Below are 25,779 nucleotides of genomic sequence, written 5' to 3'. Positions count from 1 at the left end.
CCTCCCCAGCCCTGGGTCCAGCTTGGGTCTGACGTGAGAGGCTGGTTTTGTGCTCAGGGGTCTCCATGGTGACCCAGCAAGGATTCATGAAGAGCCCCTGCACCCCACCGACGGGGACCAGGAGCGCCACAGAGGCGATGTGAGCAGGGCTGGGACAGAGCCTGTGGGAAGCTGGGCCGCTCAGGCCGACCCGGGGGCACAGGCTGCAGCTCCCCTTTTGACCCCCAGGGGGCATCCCAGCCCCAAAGAGAAGGTCACCCGGGCCCTATCCTAGTTCAACAGCGGGGGAATGGCTCCTATTCCAGAATCGGCCGAGCTATCCCTGGACACCAAGCAAACCCACTGAGCCTTGGTTTTCCCATCTGTAAAGGAGAGCAATTATAGGAACAGCCTCACTGGGAGGGGTCGGTGAAGAGATGCAGGTAAACGCTTCAGCATCCAGCATGCGCTCAACGGATGTGTGGGCCATCTGCCCATCCAAGGGCTTAGGCAGTTGGACAGGGAGATAAGCGCTGAAGCATGGCTGTGGGGCAAGGAGCACCTTCTGGGGGAAGGACCCTTGGGTCCACTTAGGGCACGCTGAACGCCAAGGGCATGGGGGAGGTCTGGAGGCCCAGGAAGGGGCTGAACCGCGGAAGGGTGTGGAGTGGGATTTACTCAGGCTGCGTGACCTCCCCTTCATGTGGTCGAGGGAGCCAGAGCTTCCGGTGGGAATCGGTCCAGTTCTAGGCCCCTGGCTGCTGGCTGTGACGGTTGTAAAGGAGTGAGCTCCCCGTGGTCAGGGGCATGCAAGCAAACAAGGGTTTCCAACAGCATCTGGGCCAGGGAGCAAGCCAAGAGGCCTGATTGTCTGAGGATCCATCAAGAGGCAGGTCACATCCTGGCCGCAGGAGACCGAGGGGAGTACTGCCCGGCAGCTGGACGCCCCTGTCAGAGGCAGCAGGTTCCAGAGAGCTAGAGAACGGACATTCCTCAGCTCCAGGCGCCCGGCAGGCCGCTCCTGCCTGGTGAAATGTAAGCTGGGTCTGGCCGCGTGGACTGCGTGTTTTTCCAGTGGCTTCTTCAGCCACAGCCTGACCACAACCTAGATTCCGTCGGGCCGGCCATTTCCAAGTGTTTGTGTTCAGCTGGGCCAGACGGCGGGCGCATGGTTTTGGCCTCCCAGAAAGCCTGGAGAAGCACCCCCAGCCTCCTACTCAGACAGCCCTCTGGCCCAGAAGCCGCTCATTAAAGCTGCTCATTAAAGCCACTCAGCAGAGAATAACGTGGGATACGGGAGATGGGGCAACCATGCTGAGGGCCAGGGGGAGCTTGTGTATCCCATGAGCTGGGGTCCCCTCCGCCAGGACCCCAGGGGCAAAGACACGACCCTGGGCAAAGCTGACTTATTGGAACCCCTCCACGCTGGCCTTCAGACTTTAGGGTCAGCTTACGACCATGTCAGCTGTAAGTCAGAAGCGAGCACGGTATGTGAACAGCCTTGCCTCCATGTGGCACTTCCCTCTCTCAGCCTTAGCTTTCCTTGGCTGTAAACTAGAGATGATAATGCAACCTGTCGCTGATGAGATCCAACCCAATGCCTAGCAGGTGCTTCACAAACCTGAGGACTCTTCCATGCTTCCAGGCTGGGTCTGGCTGCCTCCCCCATCAGACCGAAAGCTTACTGAAGGAAGAGGCTGGGTCTTTAAGAGGAGGTAACGAATGGAATTTTGTCTGTGTCCCTCCCCTGCTCAGAACCTTCACAGACAAAAGGTGAAAAACCAGCATTCAAGACCTTCGGATATCTGATAGTGGTTTGGCAAACTCCTATTCACTCTTCAAAGCCCATAGCAAATGTCCTCTTCTCCAGAAAGCCTTCCTTCGGCCCTTCTGTGTTTTTTTTCTTTCCAGTCCCTGACCCTCCTGTTGGCCCAAATCAGACCCCTACAGGCTGAGGTATCTGTGTGTGGCTCCGGTCCCTCTTCAGAATGGGGTTCTGGAAAGACCAGCCTAAGCACACTCAAACATCCCCGTGCCCACAGGTCTGCACGGAGACATCACGTGAGAGCACACGGGTGCACATCTGTGCGTCTGTCTGTCTGTCTGGCCCTGGCCCTGTGCCTGTGCCGGGCCCCAGGAGGGGCAGCCAGGTGAACTCCCCTCAGACCACCCAAGACAGAGGCACCTTCACCAGAGGCAAGCGGCGTGGGCTGAGCAGGGCCCCTGGGGGCCCTGACTTGGCTGGGAGCTCATCCGTCTCCCGACTCTCAGCAGCAAAGAAGCAGGGGTGTGAGCTGCTGGCCTCAGCCTCCACCACGCAGGCGCCGTGCCCTAAGACCCACCATCAGAGCTCAAGCGCCATCTGGGGCAAAGGACGGGCTGGGGCTTTGGGGGGGACGGACTGAGTCCTGAGTGGGCCCCCCCCAACCACTGCCTTGAGGGAGGCCCCACCAGGCAGCCTTCGAGGACATACCTGAGGTTTGGCAACACCCGGCCAGACAGCCCCCAGGGCTGAGTCAGCAGGAAGAGATTCAGGACTTCCCAGGAAAAGCATCTGGGACTCCGAGGCGCCCCGGCCCCAGCCCACGCCCTCCCCAGGGCTGCCGGAAGGTGGGAGGTGCCACGTGCGCCGGGCGGTGCCCCCTGTGTTTTGTGGGACTGAACCGTGGGGGTTCGTGGAGGCTTAGAATCTGCAGTCTGGGAGTCTGAGGGTCGCGTGTCCTCAAGAGCAGGGTGTTACAAGGGCGACTGTGAGTGTTGATGCCCCACTGTGTGCAAATGCGCTAGGCGGCTGGCACCTCGCAGGACCCTGTTGCATAGGCTTTTGTCGGGCGCATCCGCCTGGGCGGCTGTGACGGTGCGACAATGACCAGAGAGGCTGTCCCATGCCGCGTGACCAGCAAATCCAGCCACGTGCACTTCGAGGGGGCAGACTGCAGGTGGGACTGTGATGAAGCATGACGGGGGAGCCGAATGAGTGACGGGAAGGTGGCTGGGTGGTGTGGGCGGGAGCGTCTTACGGGGGAGGACAGGGTCAGGGCTTGCCAGGACAGTGTGACCTCAGGACTGCTGGCGGGGACACCTGACCCCACGTGCCACATCTCCGGGGCTGCACGGCACCTGTGACCCGGGTAGGGCAGAAGATGCTCCCTGCACGTCTGTTGCTCCCCCGACCCCTGGGGTTGCCTCCCTCCTCCCTGCCTAGATCTCCCACCCCAGGCCCTGGGGTCTGGCTTCAGCTCCTGCCCCGGGAGGGGTCAGACCGCTGGACATAGGCATTCAGCTAGACTGTTCTTTCTCTGTTGGCCCTCTGCCTCTGTTTCCACCATTAAAATGCAAACATTCCCCTCCACCACCTGACTGAAGCCAGGTCTCCCCGCCAGGCTGGCTCCAGTCTTTGGGGTCTGCGACTGGGTCGTGTCCAACCCTGAGGGCTAATGAGGGAGACAGACAGGGCTAGGGAAGTTGGGGGTGGCTGCGCCAGGGCCACGAGGCCCTGACAGAGGAGCCAGCAACATCCAGCCAGGACAGGAGGCCGCCCGAGGGGAGGGGGCTCCGGCCTGCCGGTTTGGACCCTGCAAGGGCTGCCATATGGGAGGGGGCAGACCCCAGTTCCATAAAAGAAACACTTCCGAACATGCTTTCCCACAACAGTTCTAGAAGAGTCTTTGTTATGAGAAATTCTATGATCTTTCCCTCCCCGTGTCAGCACCTTCTGTGGCTCCCCACCAACCTCCAGAGACTCTCCAGCTCCTCACTCAGCAGTCAAGGCTTTGTTCACCTCCCCTGGGTATCTCCCATCTCCAGGCCCACTTGAGGTCTCCCTTCTCAGCCTTCACATGCATCTTTCCAGCTGCCTGGTATGCCCTTCCTGCCTTGCCCACCTGGAAAACTCCTATACATCCTTCAACACCCACTGCCTATGTCCCTTTCTCTGGGAAACATTACCCCTTCTCTCGGTCTAGGGTGTCCCCATTTCCTGTGTGACCCTGGGCAAGTCCCTTCAGTTATGAAATGAGAGGTATGTGTGTGAAAAATCACCCTTATGAAAAGTACATTTGGGGGCCCACGACAATAAATATATATTATAGTGTTGGTCGCTCGGTCATGTCTGACTCTTTGCAACCCCATGGACTGTAGCCTGCCAAGCCCCTCTGTCCACGGAATTCTCCAGGCAAGAATAAAAGGGCCCTAAGGTGAGTTAGGGCTGGGGGAGGGGGCAAAGAGGGCTTGTATCCAGTCAGTGCTCAATGCATGCTTATTTTCCTTTCTCTTCCTGGATTCTACCGGTTTGAGAGCCTCTTGTTCTAAGCACTGTTCCAAGATTTTTCTCCCACTCACAGTACTAGGAATTTTAAGAACCCCTGGTTCTAAAATTAACAGTCTAAAATGCCGTGGGAGGACCAAGGACCTCCTTGTGCCCTGAGCTGACCCCAGGGTGGCTGAGGCCGGGGTCTCTCGGGGGAGGCCTTATGCCCCCCCCATGCCCCAAGCTGACGGGGTGTGGTCTGGCAGCCCCAGTTTTAGGGGGAGAGCGATGGATTTAGCAGGAGGCAGATGGCAAACGTTTCAGGAGGGAAGGGGCAGGACTCCTGGCTCAGAACTAGAATGGGGTCACTTTGCAGTGTCAAGAAGCCCAGAGCTGTCAGCTAAGAGCCACGGTTTCCTTCTCTTGGAGCCTCAGTTTCCTCATCTGAATACTGGAGCTGAGTGCTGTCCTCTTGAAAGGCTGTCAGCACGCGCGAGGAGGCTCTCGGGCTACAGCCACTGCCAAGCCTTCTCTCGGGCCCGACACTTGGCCAGCAAGTCTCCCGGCCTGCTTCCCTCCAGGAGCCCCTGCTCACGCCTGGCCCAGCCACTGCAGCTGGGGAGGGAGTTTCAGGATGACACCCAGCCACCCCTGTCCTAGGGAAGTGGGGGTCAGCAGCCTGCTCCAAATTCAGCTGCCCCAGGCCTGGCATCGGCTGCGGCCCCAACACTTTCTCAATAAAAGGTATTTGGCAGCAGAGCCGGACACCTCATCACACTCGGTCTGAAAGCCAGCTTCTCCTGCAGCTGCAGGGGGAGCGCCCTCCACTCCCGCTGCTTCACAGGACCCCGACACTGCCTGGGGTGGGAATCTACCCCTCTGAGCCCCCTGCCAGCAGACGGTGTAGACTGGATAAGGAAGTCCAGGTGCACGCACATGCCCCTGGCTTCCAGGGGCCTCCCAGCATCTCCCCTCTCTCGTTCATCACAGCCAACCCAAGGGAGGCTAGGGTGCCGGCACCAGGGCTCCAAACCCTCTGCTGGTCTCCAAGCAGAGCCCCAGGGCCCACCCGCAGAGACTGGGGCCATAGCCCGGGTTTGCTGGATTTTTCCAGATCCTCCAAGCCCCCGAGTCTGCCCACTGGGCAGAGGAAGGAGTTCCCCTGAAAGATCTGGCCTGAGCAAAGGTGTGCGGGAGGGCTGGGGAGGTTGGGGATCGGCGCACAGAGAGTTCAGCAGATGGACAAGAGCCGGCCGGCCATGGGCACCGAGTGCTGACTTCACAGTGTGTAGGGCTCTGTGTGTGAGCCTCTCTCCTCCCCAGGGCCAGGCCCTCTCTGGGCCCCTATTGTTAGCACAGACCTGACACCTCTTAATGCTGTAAAGGCAAATCGTAAGGGAGACTGGAGCGGTGGGGTGGACAGGTGGGCAGGGGGGTGTTAGAAGGGGAAGTGGGTGAGAGGGTGTGGATGCAGAAGGCCTCAGCATGCCCTGGAATAAGGGAACACTCTGCACTCAAACTCAGCCAGGCACCTTCCGGGCCCTGAGAAATGCCACATCCCTGCTTTCTGGTGGCTGACGTCTCCAGGCAAAGGGAGTCTTAGGCATGTTCTGAGGGGGCTGTTGGGCCATCCAGGGCGCCAGGATTCACTCCAGAGCCCAGGCAGCTCTTCACCTCTCCTTTTGGGACCTCGGTTTCTCTGTCTGGAAAGTGGGGGTGTGGTCAGAATAGCACCTGCCCCATGGGGTGTCAGGACGACTTGCCCGCCAAGCGCACAGCGTGCAAGGGACGGTTCGGTGCCTTCTGCGCGTCCAGACTGAGAGGCTTGGTGAGGGCAGAGGGCTCGGGAGCATGGCCTTGGGCACCGCAGTCACCCTGTGGTCAAGGTGTGGCCAGGCCTCAGCTGGGTGGGACCCAGGGCGGGGCAGCTGTGGCCCCGGCCGCGGAAGTCCAGGGCAGCCTCAATTCCTGCCTCCTGGTACAAGCGGCCCTGGCCAGGGTTCCTCCCTGCCCACTGTAGCCCCCGGGCACGTGGCCAGGTGGGAGCCGCTGACCACAGCCAGGCAAGGAGGAGAATGCCAGGGCAGCAGCTGCTACTGTGCTCAGCGGCCAGGGCTGCACGGGGTCGGGTGGCTCATGGGTCAGCCCCGCTCACACGTGTCACAGACACACTTCTGTGGGCATCAGTTGGGGCCCGCATGCCTGCCTGAGGAGTGTCCGGGACCTCATGCAGGTCTGCAAGCTGTTCTCACACTCATGTCCGCATGTGCTTCGGGCCTGTTTCTGCCTGCCCAGGTGCCTCTGGATCTAGCGGTCCCAACCCCCATTCTTCCCTCCCCAAGACTGACACCACGAGGAGGAAATGAAGCATCTTTAATTGAATCCCTGCCTCAACCCCCTAGAGAATCTCCAAGCACCAAACATGTGAGAACTGGGCCCCCCAGCCCCAGAGCCAAGAAGCCTCTTCCCCAGACCCTCAATGCGCCACCTCCAGACCCCTCCCCACTCACACCTGTGGACAGTCTTGCAGGCTTTGTTCCAATAAATAACCCCAAGAACAAAGCTCAGGGTAGGGGACCCAACAGAGCATCCAGCTCAGCACAGAAATCTGAAGATGCGGATTATCTGAATACACATGAAATCAGAGCTGGTATGCAAGCTGGGAATGATCCCCTTTGGGCCCCAGTAGGTCACCATGCCCCCACGGTCACCCCACAACACTGGCTCCCACAATCAGGACAAACTAACTCCATTTCACGTCACACAGTAACAATTACCTGCTGGGATTCTCCACCATCGGACCTGACTCTGAATCCTGGGCAGGGGAGGGGGGCCCAGAAACCTTCAGAGACAGCGAGCCTCTGGAGAAGGGGGCTTGGCTTCCCAAAGACAGGGGGATCGGGAGCAGGGCAGAGGGACGAGGCTGGGGGCCAGGTCACTGCTGGGCCCTGCCTCGGCGGGTGCGGAGTGGACTCGAGGCTCGGGCCTGTACGCGCGCCACCTCGCCCATCTCCCTGCGGATGTCCCCAAGAGCCGCCGATGGGGACTCCAGCAGCCTCTGGAAGAGGCTGGGCCGGCCCGCAGTTGGCTCCCGGCACTGGAAGGTGACGGCTGTGCCCGCGTCAGCCTTCATCTCCCTGGAGAAGCCATCGGAGGAGCCGTCGAAGCAGCGGCCAATGGCGATCTCCTTGGCCAGCCTTGGGCTCTGGTCGGTGACCGTGTAGACACCATAGTTGTGACCCAGAGGGTCCAGCGGGGCCAGCATGGAGAAGGAAGCCAGGTCATCAGCGGGCGCGGGTGGGGGATGCCGTGTCAGGTAATCCTGCAGGAGCCCGTTGACCGCCACACGCCGGCAGCTGCCTTGCGGCATGATGGTCACCAGCGTCCTGTCCACCTGACGCTGGTCAAACAGCATCCCGCTGCACTTGAATTCCACACAGGCGGCAGAGGAGCTAGGGCTCTGGGGGTCCCGGACACTCCGGGAATCCCGCAGCCCGTAGAGCTGGCCCTGGGTCCGGGGATGGCTGCCTCCCAAATTGTGGGAGCGGACCATGTACTCCTGGGGTCCTTGGATCTTCACCTTGAGGAAGCAGGCCCGGAACTCCTGCGGGTTGGGCCACCAGGCCAGGAGATCTCCGGTCCAGGAGGCTGGCGCGCCCTCGCGGAAGGGGACCACGTTGTACTCGTATTTGTCCGCCTCCACACGAGCGAAGCGGAAGTGACTGGCGGTCACCGGGGCCTCCTGGCACTCCCGCAGGCTGCGCCACGGGTACACGGGGCCGTTGGCCTCGGTGGGTTCGCCGGGCCTGGGCTTGGCGAGGTTGATGCGGAAGCCACTGCGCTTGAGGGCAGGGTCGTCATGGTCCGTGCGGCGGTAGGCCAGCCGGTCCAGGTAGGGCTGCGCCACGCCAACGGTGGCCGGGAGCGGGCGCGGCCGCGAGGGCGCGGGCTCCAGCTCCTCCCCGCCCAGGGTGGCCGTGACCACGGCGGTGTAGGCGTCGGGCTGGTCGGCGTCGCAGAAGGCGGGGAGGCAGGCGCCGTTCGGGCCGGTGACCGCGCTGTCGAAGCGGCCCCAGGCGCGAGGGTTGGCAGAGAAGCCGGGGGCGGGCTCCAGATTGACCAGCGTGACCACCACGCCCTCCACCTGCTCGCTGGGGGTGAACTTGTCGTTGGCATAGGCGCGCACCTTCACGAAGCAGCGGCGGCGCTCGGGCACGTCCAGGTTGAACAGACGGCGCTCGCGGATCTCCACGTTGCCCACCAGGAAGACCCGCTCCTCCCGGCGGGCCCGCTGGGATGCCGGTCTCTCGCGCTGGAAGCCGCTTTCTTCTTCCCACAGGCCCGTGTCAGGGTTCAGCGACCACAGCTTCAGGGCCTCCACGTGGCCCGGCATCCGGATCTGGTCAGCGGCCACGCGCACAGCCACCAGCCCCGTCTGCAGCTGCTCGGCGGAGCCGGCGGCCCGAAGGTCCACCGAGAACATGCCGTACGTGCGCAGCGGGGCCAGCTCCCCGTCCCCGTCCACGAACCGCAGGTCGCTGGGCGCGGCGGCTGCCGAAGTGAGATTTCGGGGGTCCACGAAGGTCACCTGGGCCTCCACAGCCCCCATGTAGGGTTGACCGTCAGCTCTGCGGAAGGCCCCGGGCGGGATGATCAGCTCTCCTAAGGGGGCCTCCTCTCCCATTTCCCCGAGGGATATGGTGTTGCTCTGGCGGGCGTCTAAAATGATGGGGGCTTTCTTTCGCATGGCCTTGACCTCATGGTACACGCCAGCACCTCGAGGGTCAAAAGGCAGGACCCTGACAGTGTCCACGAACTGGCCACTGGGGTCCACAAAGGTCATCACCAGCCGCTGAGTGGAAGGCGCCACCTCGAGGGTGAAGTCACCCTGGTAGGACGTGAAGCCAATGGGCTCCCGGCCCAGCAGGATGCGAGCAAAGCGCAAGGGCTCCCTAGAGTCAGCGGCCATCACGCGTCCCCGGATCAGCCCCCGAAGGGGCAGACATTTCTGACAGCCACACTCAGCCACGATCTTGACTGGGAGGGTGTAGCCAGAGCAGTGGATCTTCCTGCTCTCCAGGCGGCGCACGGAGCAGCAGCGGGAGCCTGCGTCCCCACACCGGGGCCTGGAGCCTGCAGGGCTGGGGCAGAGGGTGTCAGGGCAAAGGCCTACGTCCAGGTAGGTGGGCCCTCTGCCTGGCTGACCACAGTCATCTGGAAGCTTGATCAGGTGTTCTCGGGGCCGGGGGTCACAGGCTGGCTGGCCCGGGGCTGTGGAGCAAGGAAGCAGGCAGATCAGGGTAAATGGGAGAGCTCCAGGGAGGCCAAGGCTGGGGGCCTGGATTGGGGTCAGAGGCTCAACCCAGGGGCTCAGCGACTGAGCAAGGTCAGAGATCAGTCTGAAGTTGGGGTTCCATGTGAGGCTGAGTTTTAGCTGGAGTTGGGACTCAGTTTGGTGTCAGGGGTTGGGGGGAGGGTTACTGAAGATGCTCACCAAGTACGGTGAGTCGGGCAGTGCCCGATCGCACGGCCCCCGCGTCATTCCACGCTTTGCAGTGATAGGTGCCTGCTTGGTCTGGGCGGAGCCCATGCAGCTCCAGGTGGGCCCCATACCTGTGTGTCCGCCTGTCCAGCAGCGTCCCGTTGTGGAACCTGGGTGGGGGGGTGGGTGAACACCACCATGGGTGTCCTTGGCAGAGGGGAGGGGCTGCATCCACCCCCCCCCACCCCTCCATGCAGCACAGGGAGGTTGCAGAGCAGCTTCCTCTGGGTCTCCGAGGCACCACGAATCACAGGATGCCCATTCCAAGCCCACAGCTGGGCGAGAGGCCCATGAGCACGAGGCAGGGCACTCACCAGGAGTATTTCTTGGGCATGGGGGTGCCTGAGGCTTTGCAGCAGAAGGTCACATTCTGGCCAGCCTCTCGAACTCGAGACTCGGGTTGCTTCACCAGGTAGGGCTTCTCTGGGGGCAAAAGCAGCAAAAGTCAGGGTCCAGCTTCTCCCAGTGATCCTTCCCAAGAGGCAGGTGCCATCCAGTCCCTTACTGTGATGCCCTGCTACACCTGGGTCTTTTCTGATGACTCTCGCCCCACTCTCTTTCACCTCACATCTGCTGGAGACTGTACCCTTAATGCAGAATCTATTTTTTTTTCCCTTTAGCCACGGACTTTATTGTTTGAATATTTGCAGCTATTATTCTATACACAAATTTTAATTTCTTATAGAACTCTGTATTCCTTATTGCTGGGTCACTTCACTCTCCATTTTATGGCACATTTCCATCAAGAAGTGTTTCCATAGAGCGCAATCTGCCTGATTGTGGGTTGTTGCTATTGTTCAGTTGCTAAAGTGAAAGTTAGTTGCACATTCATGTCCAACCTTTTGCAGTCCCATGGACTATAGCCTGCCCGGCTCCGCGGTCCATGGAATTCTCCAGGCAGGAGTACTGGAGTGGGTTGCCATTTCCTTCTCCAGGGAATCTTCCCGACCCAAGGATCAAACCCGGGTCTCCTGCATTGCAGGCAGATTCTTTACCAACTGAGCCACTCGGGAGTTTAGTTGCTAAGTTGTGCCCAACTCTTTGCGATGCCACGGACTGCAGCCCACTAGGCTTCTATGTCTATGAGATTCCCAGCCAAGAATACTGGAGTGGGTTCTTAATGCCTAATCTTAATGCTTCCCTTTGCAACTCACGTCTCACCCCCACATCTTCTCCAAGGACTGTGACATCTTATTTCTTGCCCCATTGACCTTGCTGTGCATCATATCGTCCCAAGTGCTTGGTGTCACCCAGAGTTACCTCCCCAGGTCCTCGGCTCCTCATCCCTCTTGCCATGAGGCACTTACCCAACTTTTTAAGGACAACAGTGGCCACTGCTGACATGGAGCTGTTGGCCTGGGTCTGGGCCATGCCTGCTGAAAAGCCGTCCATTTGGGCACTGACGTTGGCTCGGCTGCTGGCACAGACTCCAGGCATCCGGAAGGTTCCATGGGCATCACTAGTGGCTATGGTGCCAGGCCAGTCTCTCAAGGAGACCCTGGCTCCTGGCAGTGGACGCCCAGATGGGGTGACCACCGAGCCCAGAAGAATGTGGTCGGGGCACCCACAGGTGTTGGGGCCACACCCTGGAGGGACACAGGGAGGCACAGAAGGCTCTTGACCCCTTCCTGGGGAGGGCTTTCCTCTCCATCAGTCCCTCAGCAAAGGCACCTAGGCACCCTGCCCACCTCGCTCCCCTCAGAGAGTCCTCAGCGTGGACCTGCTTGGAGCAGACCCTGGTGTAAAGGACATGGGGCTGAGTGGTCAGGGCTGGGGCAAGGGGGGGACCCAGGGTCCTGGTGTGAGGGAGATGTCCCAGGGAGGGGACAGGATAGTTGACTCTCACAGGCCAGAGAGGCTCCTTCTAGCATGAGAGGAAATGTTCAGGCCGGGGCTGGGGGCCCAGCAAGGGGCTGCGTCTTGGGCCCAGAACCTCTCCCTCCAGTCCCAATCCTGCGGTTTCTCCATAAAATGGAAAATTCCACTGGAAACTTCAGGGCAGAGGCATGGAGAACGCACAGCCAAGCAGGGTAGGGTGGGGACCCCACCACCCCATTGGCCACACTGCTCCCCCACCCTGCTGCGGGCTCTGCTGGGGCAGTCTCCAGACCGTGTTTGTGGAGCCCAGGCCTGATTGGAATTTCCAGTCGCCTCCTGGCTGGCCTGGTGTCCGGCCCTGGGAGGGCCTGGGCATCGTGTCTGCCAGGGTGTGAGCGCGTGTCCGCGTGGGCGTGGGGGGACGGGCGGGGCCTGCCAATGCCATGCAAGTGTGCACCCCGAGTGCATGAGCCAGCTTCTGCGTGTGTCCACGTCCACCGGGATATCCGCACACCCCAACATGCACACGGAGGAAGCGCCTCCACAGATCTGCCCATGACTGGACATGACCCCCGTGAAGTCCACCCGTCCAGATGTACACTTTTACCAGTGCTCCTCAGGGGCGCAGAAGGGAAGGAGAAGCCAGTCTCCACGTGGTCCAGGTTCCGCTCCTCCAGGCTCCGCCCCTACGTCCAGACTCCGCCTCCTCCCTCCAGGCACCTCCCCATCAGACTCCACCCTAATTAGCCCCTCTAGATACTTCCCTCAACTGGCCCCGCTGCCATCACACCCAGGCCCCGCCTCTAGTCCTCCCATCTCCTCCAGGCCCCGCCCCTCCTACCTGGACACCGAGGCCTCACACACTTCTGCGCCTCCGAGGGACGCCCGGGACACGCATCCCCCGCGGGGCTTGAGCAGCGGCGGCGGCGCAAGCGACGGCCTGGCCCGCAGCTCCCCGAACAGGGACCCCAAGGGCCCCACGAACCCCACGTGGCCTCTGGGGAGAGGGCAGAGATGGGGGCGTCAGGTGGCCGCCCACCCCAGAAACCCAGAATCTGGTGACAGTGTGGGGCTGGAGAACGTTCGTGGCACGTGCATCTGAGTCAGAGAGAAGTCCTACCCTCTCCCCCTCAAGGCGAACCGGTCGAATGTGCAGTGGAGGTACAGTTGTCCACCCCCAGCACACCACCGCCCCACCCACCCCGCCCGCGACCTCTCTTTCCTCCCCTCCCAGCCCAGCTATTCTTTCTGCGTCTCACACGTGTCTGGGGCTCACAACACGCTTTCACAGGACGAAGCTGTTGTAGAGCAAATGAGGGCAGCAAGAGGGAGACGCGGTCCTGGGGGCCCCTTCCTGCCCCCGCTACCTGGGCCCCCGCCATTTCAGCCCATCCCTTCCAAAGCCCCCTCTGCTCCCCCGCTCCAGCCCTCTCCTGTAGCCTTGGTCCTAAAGGACCCCCCCTCCTCCTAGCCACGCCCACATCCTCTCGGTCCTGCCCCCTCCCCAGGTCCGAACATTCAGGCCTCCTCCACCTCCCGCCGGTCCCTGCGGCCCCCTGAGCCCGCCCTCACCGAGCGGGCAGCGGAAGCGCACGTGGTAATTGGAGCATCTGCGGCCTCGGGGCTGCTCGCGGTTGAGGCACCAGAAACCGCGCGTGGGGTTCAGGTGTACGCGCTCGCCGACATCCGAAGGCAGCGCCCAGTCTGTGGTGCGCGCCTCCAGCGCCAGCGGCCTTGGGCACACGCGTGCCGGCCCGTAATAGAAGCGGATCGCGGCCAGGCTCTCGAAGTCACCGTCGCCGCCCGGGTGGTCGACGTTGAACCAGGACGTCCACTCGCTGGCCTCTGCGGGGACCACACGCGCTGGGACCCGGGCCGCCGCCGGTCGGGCCCCATCAATTCATGCGAAAACCCGGGCCTGCCCACCCCCATCTCGCGTTTAAGCCGGGTTGGTGCATGGGCCAGCCCAGCCTTCCCAGATCCAGAGCCCTCGAGCACAGAAGGAGCTGCAAAGGGATCAAGGGAGGTTGTTTTCCTCTTGCAGCCCCCCTAGTTCTGCTGCTCGGCTCAGTACCTGAGCTGGCCTAGGAGTGCAAGCTGAGCTCTTGCAACTGCATCACCAACCCCCACCCTGAGAATTCAGAACCCTTGAGAGGTAAGGAGATGTAAGGGCAGCAGGAGGAGCCGCGCCTGAGACCAGCCCTTCTGCTGCCCTTCCCCAGGCCCCCATCAGTGCCAACTGGGATCTTGCTCGTGCTGTGCTTAGTCGCTCAGTCGTGCCCAACTCTTCACGACCACATGGACTGTAGCCCACCAGATTCCTTTGTCCAGGGGATTCTCCAGGCAAGAACACTGGAGTGGGTTGCCATGCCCTCCTCCAAAGGATCTTCCCAACCCAGGGATGGAACCCAGGCCTCCTGTGTTGCAGGCGGATTCTTTACCACCTGAGCCACCAGGGAAACCCGCTAAGGGACCTTGCTTACTAATGCCCACTGAACCCATCAGGCACCCTCAGTTTCGGGGAAGCCAGAGGTGGGAAGGGTCTGGCCTCTCACAGGTTAGCTTCTGTTTCCATCAGCCCCCCAGGGGGTGCTCACTCCTTTCCTGATTCAAGAGCAAGTCAGATAGACGCTTCCTATCTGGGAAAGAGTACCAGAACTCTTGCTTCCTTGACTGAACTGAGCTGGTTGTCCCACCATGCCACTCCACCCGCACCCCCCCCCGCCACGCCCCCCCCCCCCGGTTTGTTCCTGGGCAAACAGCCTGGACTCTCCCTGCTCCTAAAACTGAAGACCTCTTAGGGCACCACTTCCAGGGGCCGCCACACCCAGGGATGCCTCCTGCATTCTTCACCCAGCTCTCATCCCCCTTCTCACATGACTCCACCAGCCAGAGCTCACACAGAGCCCACAGCAGAACCAGGACTCAGACCCAAACTGGCTCACCTTCCCAGTCCTCCAGGGCTGGCGAGGGCTGGCCAGGGCGCAACGATGAACCTTCAAGGCCCCACGCGGTCACCGTGGGCTCCTCGGCGTCCGGAGTACCTATCAAAGGGGTGAGGCGTGGCAGGGTGGGGGGAGACCTCTGTGAGCTCCTGGTATGTGAGGTGCTGCCATAGTCTCTTCCATTTCACAGAGGAGAAGCCACACTCCAACCTCAGTGGACCCCGAGCACAGCAGCCTCCCCTTCTCCAGGAAGCCTCCCCTGACCTCCCCACCCCCAGGCTCTCACAGCCCATCCCTCACTCAGACACAGCCCCTTAGGCTGGGGAAGTCTGTCCACTTCACTCCCCCAGACACAGTTCTCCCACTGTGTTCAATGGCCATGAATTCAGTTGGCTGTGCCTCTCTCTGCCCTTGTCTTGATCTGAATTTTCTTTCATCCCTTTGCTGGCTCCCTCAGTCTACCTTACATCCCTGCACTCGGGGCCCAGGCTGCCAAGGGGAAGTCCTTGGAATCTAGCCTAGCCTCTCTGGCCTTGAGGTGTCTGAGATAGCCAGGCTGGGCAGTGACAGACAAGTCCCTTCCCTCTTGGAGTCTCAGTCTCCCCATCTGAAAAATAGGCCCAGTGCCCGGCTCTACTGAGTGTTCCAGAGATGGGAGTTTCTCTTCTGAATGGTATGTGTGTGTGTGCAAGAGGAGAGGAGTTCGGTGAGAGGGGACAGTTCTGACCCCTTCATCCTGGGGACAAGACTGGATGATTCAGGGCCCAAACGCTGTGGCTGCGATGGATACCCTGCAGTCCCCTCTTGCCCCCAGGTGGTCCCGGAGGGAGCTCCATCTTGTCCTTGCCCCCTCACTCCACTCCCGAGGCGGGCAAGGCGGCTGCAGCGTGGGGAAGCGAGTGGGTCCCTTGCTTCTGTCTCCAGGTTCCGGCTGCTTGCCAGACGTTCGGGCGCCTGGAGGGGGGCTGGGCGGGGGTCTAGGGGCGCCTCACCTCGGGCCCCCGCCAGGTGTGCGGCGGCAACACAGAGGCAGAGCAGTGTCGGCAGTGACGCCATGGCCAGGTCCGAAGGTCGGAGGGAGGGTCCCAGCTCCGCTGCGCACTCGGGTCGGACTCCCGCGGGTCTGGCGGCCGCTGGGGCTGAGGATGGGGGAGGGACGCGGCCGCAGGCCACGCCCCATGCAGGCCACGCCCCGTCTGGGCAACTCCCGGGCCCGAGGTGACTTGGGTGACCACCCCTCTGGGGCGACCCCCTCGGTGCATCCGGCTGTACCTCCGCCCTCGGGCTGGCCTGCGTCCCTTCGTCGCCGACTGGAAGTCCCTTCCTGAGCCCACCCTCCCTTCTCCACGTCGGGAAGTGCCTCCTGGAACAGAGCCTGAAGCCGTCCGGACATTCAGGCTTTAGGCAGCCCTTTAGGCGGCTAGAAATCCTCCCCCGGGTCTCACTTCGAATCTGTTGGCTTTAGGTCGTCCCGAGCAGGCTGGTAATCAATCCCACCCGGAATCCACCCGCCACTCTTCTGGCTCCGGTTTTCTCGGAGGCCAGCAGGAAGTCCCATGTGCGTCTGCCCTCCATCCCTCCCGCCTTGGGCCACCGGAGGACCGGTGGGCAGTTCCCCCCCGAGGCTGCCCGCCCCCGCGGCAGACGCGGCGCACAGAGGAGGCCCAGGCGAGGGGGCAGTGGCGGCACGTCTGTTTATTGGCGCGGGCGCCCGTCAGAGCGCCGCGACGCAGTCGGTGCCCGTGTACCCCGGCAGGCGCAGAGCGAACTTTCGGCGCACGTCGTCGGGCACGAACCTGCCCGCCACGAAGTGGTGGCGCCCAGAGAAGCGGCCGGCGCAGCGCTTGGGCGCCGCCAGCGATACGAGCACGTCGGGTCGTAGCCCGTCCTCGGCGTCGCCGCCAGTCTCTGGGTCCCAGCCTGGGGGAGGAAGGATGGGAGGCGGGAGCCGAGGCTGGGGGGGTGCTCGCTCTCAGGAGAACCGCCGCCCACCACCCATTTCCCGTCCCCAACCTGCTCGGCCTCGGCTCTGACACGTGAGTCCTGGTCAGACCGGCCTCCCCGTAAAACTGAGCGTCTGCTTCAGCCCAGTTTCTCCTCCCTCCTTGGATATGTCTCCCTCCCCCTCTGACCACAGCCTTTGCCTTCATACTTGTCTGTCTCTGCTCCCGTCTTGCGACTCAATCTTCCTCCTCCATCTGACTCAACCTCTGCCATCAGACTACATTTCTACCTGCGGCTCTTCCCAATCAGACCTGTGTATCTGTATCCCTCACTCCCTAACAGCCCTAAGCTCCCCCTCTTAGACTGAAGTCTCTTTCCACCCAGACCTCGCAGCCTCCTCTGACCAGATCCCCACCCTCTACTCAGAATACACTTCTCATCTCCATCCTCAGTCAAGCCTCCCCTACCAGACCTGTCTCTTTGTGCTAGGTTCTTGCCTCTGAAGATATGCCCTGCCCTTAGCAACGTGAGCATCCATCCTCCTCCTTCTGATTGGAGACTCTTCCCTCTGACCTGCCTTCATCTTCAGACCAGATCTTGCCTTTTGGCTTGGCAGGTCCCAGCCCCTCCCTCACTGGACCGTAGCCTCTGCCATATCTCAGATGAGCCTTCACCTTCAGACTTGGGCTCTTGCCTTCTCTCCGCACTCCAACCCGTCTGGGACCACTGACTGAAAGCCTCCTCCCTCTGACTTTTTATTTATTTAAAATGTGTGTTTCTTTATTTTTTGGCCACACAGTGCAGCATGTGAGATTTTAGTTCCCTGACCAGAGCTCACACCTTTGCCCCCTGCATTGAAAGTGCAGAGTCGTAACCAGTGGACCACCAGGGAATTCCTCCTCCCTCTGACTTTAATCCTGCCTTCTCTGACCCTAGCTTCCACCCTCAGACTAGGGGCACTAATAACCCCTCCTGAGCTAACAGGGCGACCCCCTCTGTCCTAGGCTGTCTGTTCAGACACCAGCTTGCAGCCTCTCCCCCTGACCAGCCACCCCACCTCCTCCTTTGGCCACCATCCCCAGCTCTGTGGCATCCTGTTGCTATGACCCTGGGCTCTTGTAAGCCGGGGGATGTCCCCCGAGTCTGGTTGCCCCCACGGAGGGTCCGGCTGGCTAGCAGCTGTTTGTTCCGTCTGCCCGTTGCCTAATGGTTCCAACAGGCATGGGGCGGCGGCCAGGATGGGCGAGGCCTTTGCCGAGTGAGCTCACGTCTGCCTGGGCGACTGGGCCAGGATGGGCAGAGGGCATGCCGTGCTGGGTGTAAGGGGGAGGGGAGCCAGGGTCACCTGGGCGCCAGCCTGGGCACTGCCCATCCAAAGGATGGACATGACCCTCGGCCTCACTCAGAGTGTAGAAGCCATCCACGATGAAGAAGCATACTCGGGTGGGCATACAGGCTGGGACCACCAGAAACCAGGGGAGAGGGTCCTTCGCCCAAGCCTGCCTCCCCGCCCCTCATGCCCCTCCTCCACCTGGCGTGCCTGAGGGGATGTCCAGGCTCACGAGGGGGATGGACAGTAGCTTGAGCGTGGCCAGCGCGCGTGTGCAGGGACCCCCGACCTCGGCCGGCTCCACACCAGGGCCCAGCACAGCGTCCACCACTAGCCTGTAGGCGTTGTTGATGAGCTGGACCTGGGAGAGCAAGGCAGAGGCAGGGTCAGGGCGGCCTGGGGGCTCTGTCCCCCACCACCCCTCGGCTGCCACCCAAGCTGACCTCTGTGGGCAGATAGGACAGGAAGGGGATGTCCATCTTCTCACACTGAATAGTCAGGTCCCGGTGCAGTGGGTCCGGCGAGCGCGTGGGGTAGAAGATGGTGGGTTCGTACTCCTGTGGGAAGCAGGAAGGGGGTCGGCACTGGGACCCTCCCGGGCTCCCCACTGGGCCTCTGCTCCCAGCTTGGCAGGAACTGCCCGACGCAAGCACTGGGTGTATTCTATCTCCCCCCGGACACTGACCAGAGGAGCAAGCGACATTTTCAGGGCTGCGGGGTAGGGGGGGTGACCCTGGGAGGCCAAGGGCGTCCTCGCTACTCACGAACACGCGCAGGTGCCGGGCACACGCCAGCCCCACCGCTCCATTCTGCTCTGGGCCGCACACGACCAGCGCCGTCCTCTGCTTCCGGGGGAGAGCGGGCAGAGGGAACACCTGGCAGGGCACGGCAAAGGCAAAGGCGCGGAGTTCGGAACGCCTCCCAAGGCCGGCGGGGAAACTGAGGCCGGGGTGGAGGAAGGAGTGGGGCTCGGGCCAGGAGGCGAGAGGGCGAGACCGGGGAGAGGTGTTCTGGGGGTGGCACGGGGCCCCTAGGGGCCTCAGTTTCCTTGTTGGAGACCCAGAGTCCTTGCCTCGGGCTCTCTCAAGCTTGAGCAGAGAAACGTGCCTCCTGCCACCACCCAAGCCAGAGTGCGGTTTGTTTATTCTCGGCCTGAGCTGCAGACATTCTTCCACCTTTTTCCGCTGCAGTGGCTGCCCCTTCCCCCGCCCATGTTTCCAGGCCTGCATCCCTCCAGGAGGCCCCAGGGTTGGGGGCGGGAGGCGGGGGTATTTTTCCAGCCTGCTGTGCCCTGCCTCTCTCCTCTGTCCCGCTCCCTGTCTTTCTCTCTGTGTCTCTCAGACTGTGCATAGGTCGGCCTCCACTTCTTTGCTAACTCCCCATCCATGGCTCTAGAGACAGACCCCAGGGTAGAAGGCTCCCTTTTTCACCTTGCTTCCTACATGACTCTGGGCAAGCCATGTTACTTCTCCTGAGTTGTTACGTGTTGTTCTTCCAACTCTTCTGGGCCCAACTCTTTTAAAGTAATGATAATAATATTATACTTGTTTCTCCCCAGTCTCTGTCTTCACCTCTGTGTCTCTCTTTCTCTCCGTCTCTGTCTCTCTCAGACTCTGCGTCTCTCTTTGACGCAGGAGCTGAGTCTCAGCCCAGACTCTCTGCGTGGCCTCAGCTCGCTCTCCTCCCGGCACCTCTATCAGGTAGGAGTAACAGTGACTCTGATGGGCTTCTGAGGTCTCCAGGGGGCCAAACTATACTCTAACTTCCAACCATACCAAGGGAGTTCTTTCCTCTTGGAGTCTCCTCCCCAGGGTCTCAGCAAGGTCCTGACTCACCCTGATCATACCTATGACCCCACCATGCCATGCCCAGAGCCCCAGACCTGACCTAGTCAGGGAGAGTCATAATGTCTGGCTGGCTTGCTTCTGGACAGACACAAAGCTTTCAATGTGAAAACTGGATGGTTGGTCTTCAACAGCCAAGCATGAGGTTACTTTACTGGGTTTGCTTTTGTGGCTTTGATTTTCATTGTTCTTCTTTCCTCTGAGCATCTCACTCAGGATATGTTTCACTTGGAAATAGGAACGTTTAAGTTAAAAAACAGTGGCATCCATGTAAAGAAAGATACGAAGTTTTTTTAAAAAGTATACAGTGGTGATAGTAAGAAGAGGAAGAAAGTGAGGAAGAGGAAGAGGTTACCTGCTGGAGCCCTGACTCGATTGGGCACTTTTCTAGAATTTGTGTTTATTCACTGGTCTCAGTTTATTACCCTTTTTCAGACAAGGAAACAGGCCCAGCGTGGTCTGGCAGCATGACACGGACCACTGGATAGCAATTGGCCTCTTGCAGGCACTTTGAAGCCTGGGGGTTTGTCGCAAAGCCAAATATAGCTCTACTCCTCCCCACCTCTGGGCCTCAGTTCCTGGACCTGTGGCAGGTAGCTGTTTGGGGGTGCTCAGACTTAGGAAGCTGACGTCCCCTCTGCTCAAGATCTAAGAGGTGGCAGAGACAGTCAGTCAAGGGCCCCAGACCCACCTCTGTAGTTGCTTCTACATCTCTGGGGACCCCTGTCTCTGTCCTGACGTTCAGCAACCCCCTGGCCAGGGCCAGTGACGGACCTTGGTCTCCTCATCTGAGTGATGGGCTGGGGTGGCCCCAAGCCAAGAGGGCTTTCTTGAGGGCAGAAATGACCATCCTGGCCGGGGGGTCATGCAGCTAGGCCTCCGCTTTGGTGAGCCGGCTGTCTGCTCAGGGTCGAGGCTGAGAAGCAGGCTCAGGTACCTTGGTCACAGCCACGGCACTAGCATGGCCACACCACTCCACCAGCTGCTGCCGCCCAAAGCGATAATCCTCCAGCAGCTCCCGCTCCAGGGCCGCTGCCTCCGCGGTGCTGAGGGTCAGAGTGGGGAGACAGAGAGAGACGGAGAGACAGACACTGAGCTGGAGCCAGAAATGTGCCACCAGTGTTCCGAGCCAGGCCCTAACACCGCCCCCGGTCCCGCGCCCAGAGCTGAAGACCCTCCGTCAGTTCCCTCATCTGTCCTATACACGGTTGAATGGAAGCCTGCCAGGGAGGCAGTGGGAGTTTCGAACACAAGCCTGAGGCACGGGAGCCCTCTGGTGGTAGAGGAAGCACATGGCAGTGCATGTTCGTTCCATTGCCCCAGAGCATGGGCGCCTGTAGTCATGTAGGGATGTGAGAGCTGGAGAATGGATGCTTCCGAATTGTGATGCTAGAGAAGACTCTTGAGAGTCCCTTGGACTGAAAGGAGATCAAACCAGTCAATCCCAAAGGAAATCAACAATGAATATTCATTGGAAGGACTGAGGCTGAAGATGAAGCTTCAATACCTTGGCGACTGGATGGGAAGAGCCGACTCACTGAAAAAGCCCCTGATGCTGGGAAAGATTGAGGGCGAGAGGAGAAGGGGGTGACAGAGGGTGAGATGGTTGGATGGCATCACCAACTCAATGGACGTGAGTTTGAGGAAACTCCAGGAGATAGTGAAAGACAGGGAAGCCTGAAGTGCTGCGGTTCACAGGGTCGGAAACGGTCAGACATGACTTAGTGACCAAACATCAATAACAGTGGGGGCCTCCCCCAGATGCCTGAAGCCCCCAGTGCAGGAGGAACCCAGCGCAGGTAACAGAGCGTGAAGGACTTAGCTGTTGGGGCAATGTGTGGATTTTAGGCAGTGGAAGCCACTGAGGGAACTCTAGGACACTGGAGGGGGCAGACTGGACTGGAGGTGCCTGGGAGAGGCGGGTTTTAAAGGCTGCAGAGGATTTTAATGGTTCACGTGAGGTGGTGGCTGTCAGGACTGCAGCCAGGAGACTCATTGGTGATTCTTCTTTAGATGCAGTGATAAAATTCAAATGACTGTGGACCTCCCTGGTGGCAAAGTGGATAGGAATCCGCCTGCCATTGCAGGGGCACAGGTTCGATCCCTGGCCTGGGAAGATTCCACATGCCCCAGAGCAACTGAGTGTATGCGTCACAATTACTGAGCCAGCACTCAAGAGCCCACGTGCTTAGAGCCCATGCTCTGCAACAAGAGAAGCCCGGGCCCTGCAACAAAGAGTAACCCCCACTCACAGGAACTAGACAAAGTGCAAACAAAGCCAGAGAGACCCAGGGCAGCCAAAAATAAAAGAAGTTAAAATAAATAAATTTTTAAAAATTCGAATAATCGTGGCCAGAGAGATGGAGCCAATGTAGTTGAGGTGAAGCTCCGCCCCCAGCTTGCTGAGTGACAGGTCTGACTCCTCTCTGAGCCTTGCTTTCTTCCTCCTTTGCAAAAGGCAGGACAGGCTAGATAATTTTTGAGGTCCACTGCAGAATGCAAATGTGGGGCCCCTTGATCAATAATTATTAAGAATTTTAAGATGGTGATGGCAGAGCATTAAGCCAAGTGTTGGGCTCTTCTAAGAGCAGGGCCCAGCCCCAGTTTAGGGGGCCTTCCAAGGGACATGGGCTTGGTGGCTTCAGAGAGGAAAAGCTGGCACTGAGGATGGGAAGATGTTCCTCGTGCCAGAATCAGGGGCTGGAGCAGCTGAGCAGAGTCTATAGCCTGATGCCAGCTTCCCTAGCCAGGACCCCTCCCAGGTGAGGAAGAGCACTTGCCCCCAGCTTATTAGCACACCCTTGAGTATAATAATAATAATGATGATACATATCATAATAATAATAATTATTACTTTAAAAGGATCGGGCTCAGAAGAGTTGGAGGAACATATAACAACTCAGAAGTAAAATGGCTTGCCCAGAGTCACACTGGAAGCAAACTGGAAAACTGAGCCTTCTACCCATGGGTTTGTCTCCAGAGCTGTGGATGGGGTATGAGCAAAGAAGCCGAGGCCGACCTACAGATAGGCAGAGGCTTATTGGGGTGAATCCTGAGACTCCCTTCTTAAGTTCTGTGAGCAGGAGACTACAACCTGCTAGCTAACTTTGTAGTGTGACCAGGCCGGGCAGCAGGAGGGCTGGAGGTGGGAAGCCAGGACTGCTATGGGATGGGAAGTCAAGGAGGGCTTCCTGGAGGAGCTGACCTGGAGTGCCATGGGAGGTAATCTAAGTGGCAAGAATAATGAGGCTCATTATTCTTCCGGTGGTGGAAGTGAACTTGTCAGATTCAAGGGACAGGAGAGAGGCAGAGTGAGTGAGGCTGAGAAACTTGGTCAGACACACTGCAGGGTGTCACATGATGGAGATGGGGCTCAGGGCAAGGTGACATGCCTTGTGACCCCAGCAAGCAGAGCCACATTCAAGCCCACGCTTGTCTGCGGCTGACGCTGTAGGTTGAAGGGCCAGGTAGGGAAAAGGAGCTCCTGGTGGGGCCGTATGAAGAGCGCCCCCAGGGCAGGCAGGCCCAGGGGCTTCTCTGATGCCACAGTGGATAAGAGTCCACCTGCCAATGCAGGGGACACAGGTTTGATTCCTGGCCTGGGAAGATTCCACGTGCTTCGGAGCAACTAAGCCCCTGCATCACAACTAACGAGCCTGCGAGCTCAGGGGCCCACGCGCCACAACTGCCGAGCCTGCGAGCTGTAATTACTGAAGCCCACGCACCTAGAGCCTGTGCTCTGTAGCGAGAGAACCCACCAGAATGAGAAGCCAGTGCTCCGTGACAAAGAGTAGCCCCCACGCGCTGCAACCAGAGAAAGCCCATGTGCAGTAACACGGCTCATTCCCCATCTTCAGCTTGAGACAGCTCTGCTGCCCCCTGGGAGGGCTGGGGAAGATCATCCATCCTCCTCTTTTTTCCCTCTGTTCTGAAGATTTGGCCTCTGGCCTCCATTTGGAGGCTTCCTGGGATTCCCTGGTGGCTCAGATGGTAAAGAATCTGCTTGCAAGGCGGGAGACCTGGGTTCGATCCCTTGGAAAGATCCCCTGGAGGAGGGCATGGCAACCCACTCCAGTATTCTTGCCTGGAGAATCCCCACAGAGGAGCCTGGCGGGCTACAGTCTATGGGGTCACAAAGAGTCAGACATGACTGAGCGGCTTTCACTCCATTATTTTCCTGCCTAGTGGGTCACCGGAGTGATAACCGGGACTCCACAGGCAAAGGGCAGTCCGGGAACCTGAGGGCTGGGGCAGCAGCTGCTCCGAGTCGGGGAGGGGATATGGCAGAGCTGCTATGGGGCTGAGGAGCAGAAGGTGCTCAGTTTATGAAGGTGCCTCTTGCTTCTCCCAACCTCCGCCCCCAGGAGAGGAGCTACAAGGCCCCAGGATTTGCCCACCAGCCCCAGAAGGAGCAAAAGCCCCAGAGGGGGCTCTTTAGAGGTGAAGCTGTTGAGGCCAGGGTGTCTGTGCCAGACGCTCCCTGCTCTCTCAGCTCCATCTGCTTCTCTCCACCCTCCCGCCTCTGCCCTCCAGCCCTCCGTCACTGCTCACCTGGCTACTACTGCAATCCCGTCCCCTCAAACTCCACACAAGCCATGGGGGTTTTGAAAACTTGAATGCTAGACTTCCCAAACCTCCCCTGCATTCAGAGAATATTTATTCAAATTCCTCACCAGACTTACATGCTCCCCAGTATGTCTCCCACTTTGGCCTCCTCTCCCCATGCTCCACTCCGACCCAACACACAGCACCTCATCACTCCCCGGGTGGCATTTGAGGCCTCTCCGTCCCCCACACTAGGTGAAGTCACAGCCCCAGCTTCTAACATTCTCCTCCCACTGCCTCGCATGTGCTGAGTCTCTAGCTGAGCCTGGGTACCAGCCAAGTGCTGCACAGGACCTGCCTTGAGGAGAGGGGCTGAGTGGCCAGCGGGCTGGGTCTGGTTTAGAGAGAGCCCGGCTTGGGGCCCATATCGCACACTTAGCCGAGGACACAGGAGGGCGACTCAGGATCAGGGGGAAGACACAACCGCAGCTGCCGGCTCCAGACCCCAAATTCATCAGCCCACTGGGAAGTGGCCCGTGCATTTAAAAATCGCTTTAATCCGAGCTCAGCCAGCAGCTTCCCTCCCCAGTCTTCAGTTTTATTCTCTGAACAAGAGGGTTAGTAGCAGGGGGGACTACCAAGGAGGGTGTGAGCATTGAGGAGCTGAAAGCCTGCAGCTCTTCCCAGATGGGGAACAAGGGGCACGGCTCCAGGGTCCCTGGGAAGGATGGAGAGGAGGTGGGCCTGCTTAGGCTGTGTGTGTTTGGCGGGGATGGGGTTGGGGGAGCAACCAGTGGTGCTGATGAATAATTCATGAGGGGCGGGACTGCTGCAGATACCGTTTCCCTAGCAACGCAGCATTGGAGGTGTTGGCAGCCGCAGGTTTAATCCCTCCAAGGAAATTCGAAATTCCGGGATGGGCCTGGCATTCTCCCCCCTCTATCCCGGCCATGCCTCTGCCTCCCATCTACAGCCCCTGGTTCCCCAGGCCTTCTTCCAGCCATGCCCCTGCTTCCCTCTGGTCCCTCTCCCTGGCTGACCTGAGGAAACACCGCTCTTCGGGCGCCTCCGCTAGGTCCGGGCCATCCGTGCTGCTCATGGCGGAGGCGATCTGTGTGCACGCAGGCAGCCACCACTGCCCCAGCCTTTTAAAGGCATCCTTGGGCACAGGGGGCGTCCCCTCGCCTCCCGCCCACTCTGTGTGTCCGCCAATCAGGAGACGCCGGGAAGGCGCTGCGCATGGCCATTGGCTGTAAAGTGCAAGTGGACTTAACCCCTTTGTGCCAGGAGTGGAGCTGCCCATGGGATGGCGGGAATCCCAAGGTTCCGAATACTGGCAGGGAAACAAAGTCTGGAGGGACAGCGATGGGCTCATTACCCCCACTATGGGGTCCTGGCCTGGGTGCAAGTGGGCCCGCCTCTGCTACGCCCCTCTCCAGCCTGGCACACTCCAATACAGGTCGGTCGCCCATCCACCCACCCGGTACCCCAGTGGGGAAGACCCCCAGTCTGAAGAAGCTGGCTGCTGACAAGCAGGGTTTCGAGAAAGGCAGGGAAAAGTCCAGGCACATTTGTCAGCCACC

At 60.0% G+C, this 25,779-nt stretch overlaps 2 protein-coding genes across 2 annotated transcripts; both read right to left on the bottom strand.

Annotated features, from left to right (window-relative positions):
* Window positions 1–6,588: 6,588 nt before the first annotated feature.
* CILP2 (cartilage intermediate layer protein 2) lies at window positions 6,589–16,113 on the bottom strand. Its single transcript, XM_025293927.3, has 8 exons — window positions 15,526–16,113; window positions 14,534–14,632; window positions 13,161–13,433; window positions 12,430–12,585; window positions 11,078–11,356; window positions 10,085–10,193; window positions 9,723–9,880; window positions 6,589–9,499 (listed from the first exon to the last, which is right to left on the bottom strand). The coding sequence occupies exons 1-8, from the start codon at window positions 15,587–15,589 to the stop codon at window positions 7,164–7,166; spliced, it is 3,474 nt and encodes a 1,157-aa protein (XP_025149712.3). The 5' UTR covers window positions 15,590–16,113; the 3' UTR covers window positions 6,589–7,163.
* Window positions 16,114–16,208: 95 nt separating this feature from the next.
* Window positions 16,209–25,735, bottom strand: YJEFN3 (YjeF N-terminal domain containing 3). The gene is made up of 6 exons (XM_044948382.2): window positions 25,237–25,735; window positions 20,589–20,697; window positions 18,572–18,682; window positions 18,251–18,364; window positions 18,018–18,168; window positions 16,209–16,453 (listed from the first exon to the last, which is right to left on the bottom strand). Exons 1-6 carry the CDS (start codon window positions 25,569–25,571, stop codon window positions 16,248–16,250), a joined length of 1,026 nt encoding a protein of 341 aa, XP_044804317.2. The 5' UTR covers window positions 25,572–25,735; the 3' UTR covers window positions 16,209–16,247.
* Between the last annotated feature and the right edge of the window lie 44 nt (window positions 25,736–25,779).

This window comes from Bubalus bubalis, chromosome 9, assembly GCF_019923935.1.
Source record: "Bubalus bubalis isolate 160015118507 breed Murrah chromosome 9, NDDB_SH_1, whole genome shotgun sequence".
Classification (NCBI taxonomy): Eukaryota; Metazoa; Chordata; class Mammalia; order Artiodactyla; family Bovidae; genus Bubalus; species Bubalus bubalis.
The sequence above is the reverse complement of the archived record's forward strand: the minus strand, read 5'-3'. Positions and strand labels throughout refer to the sequence as shown.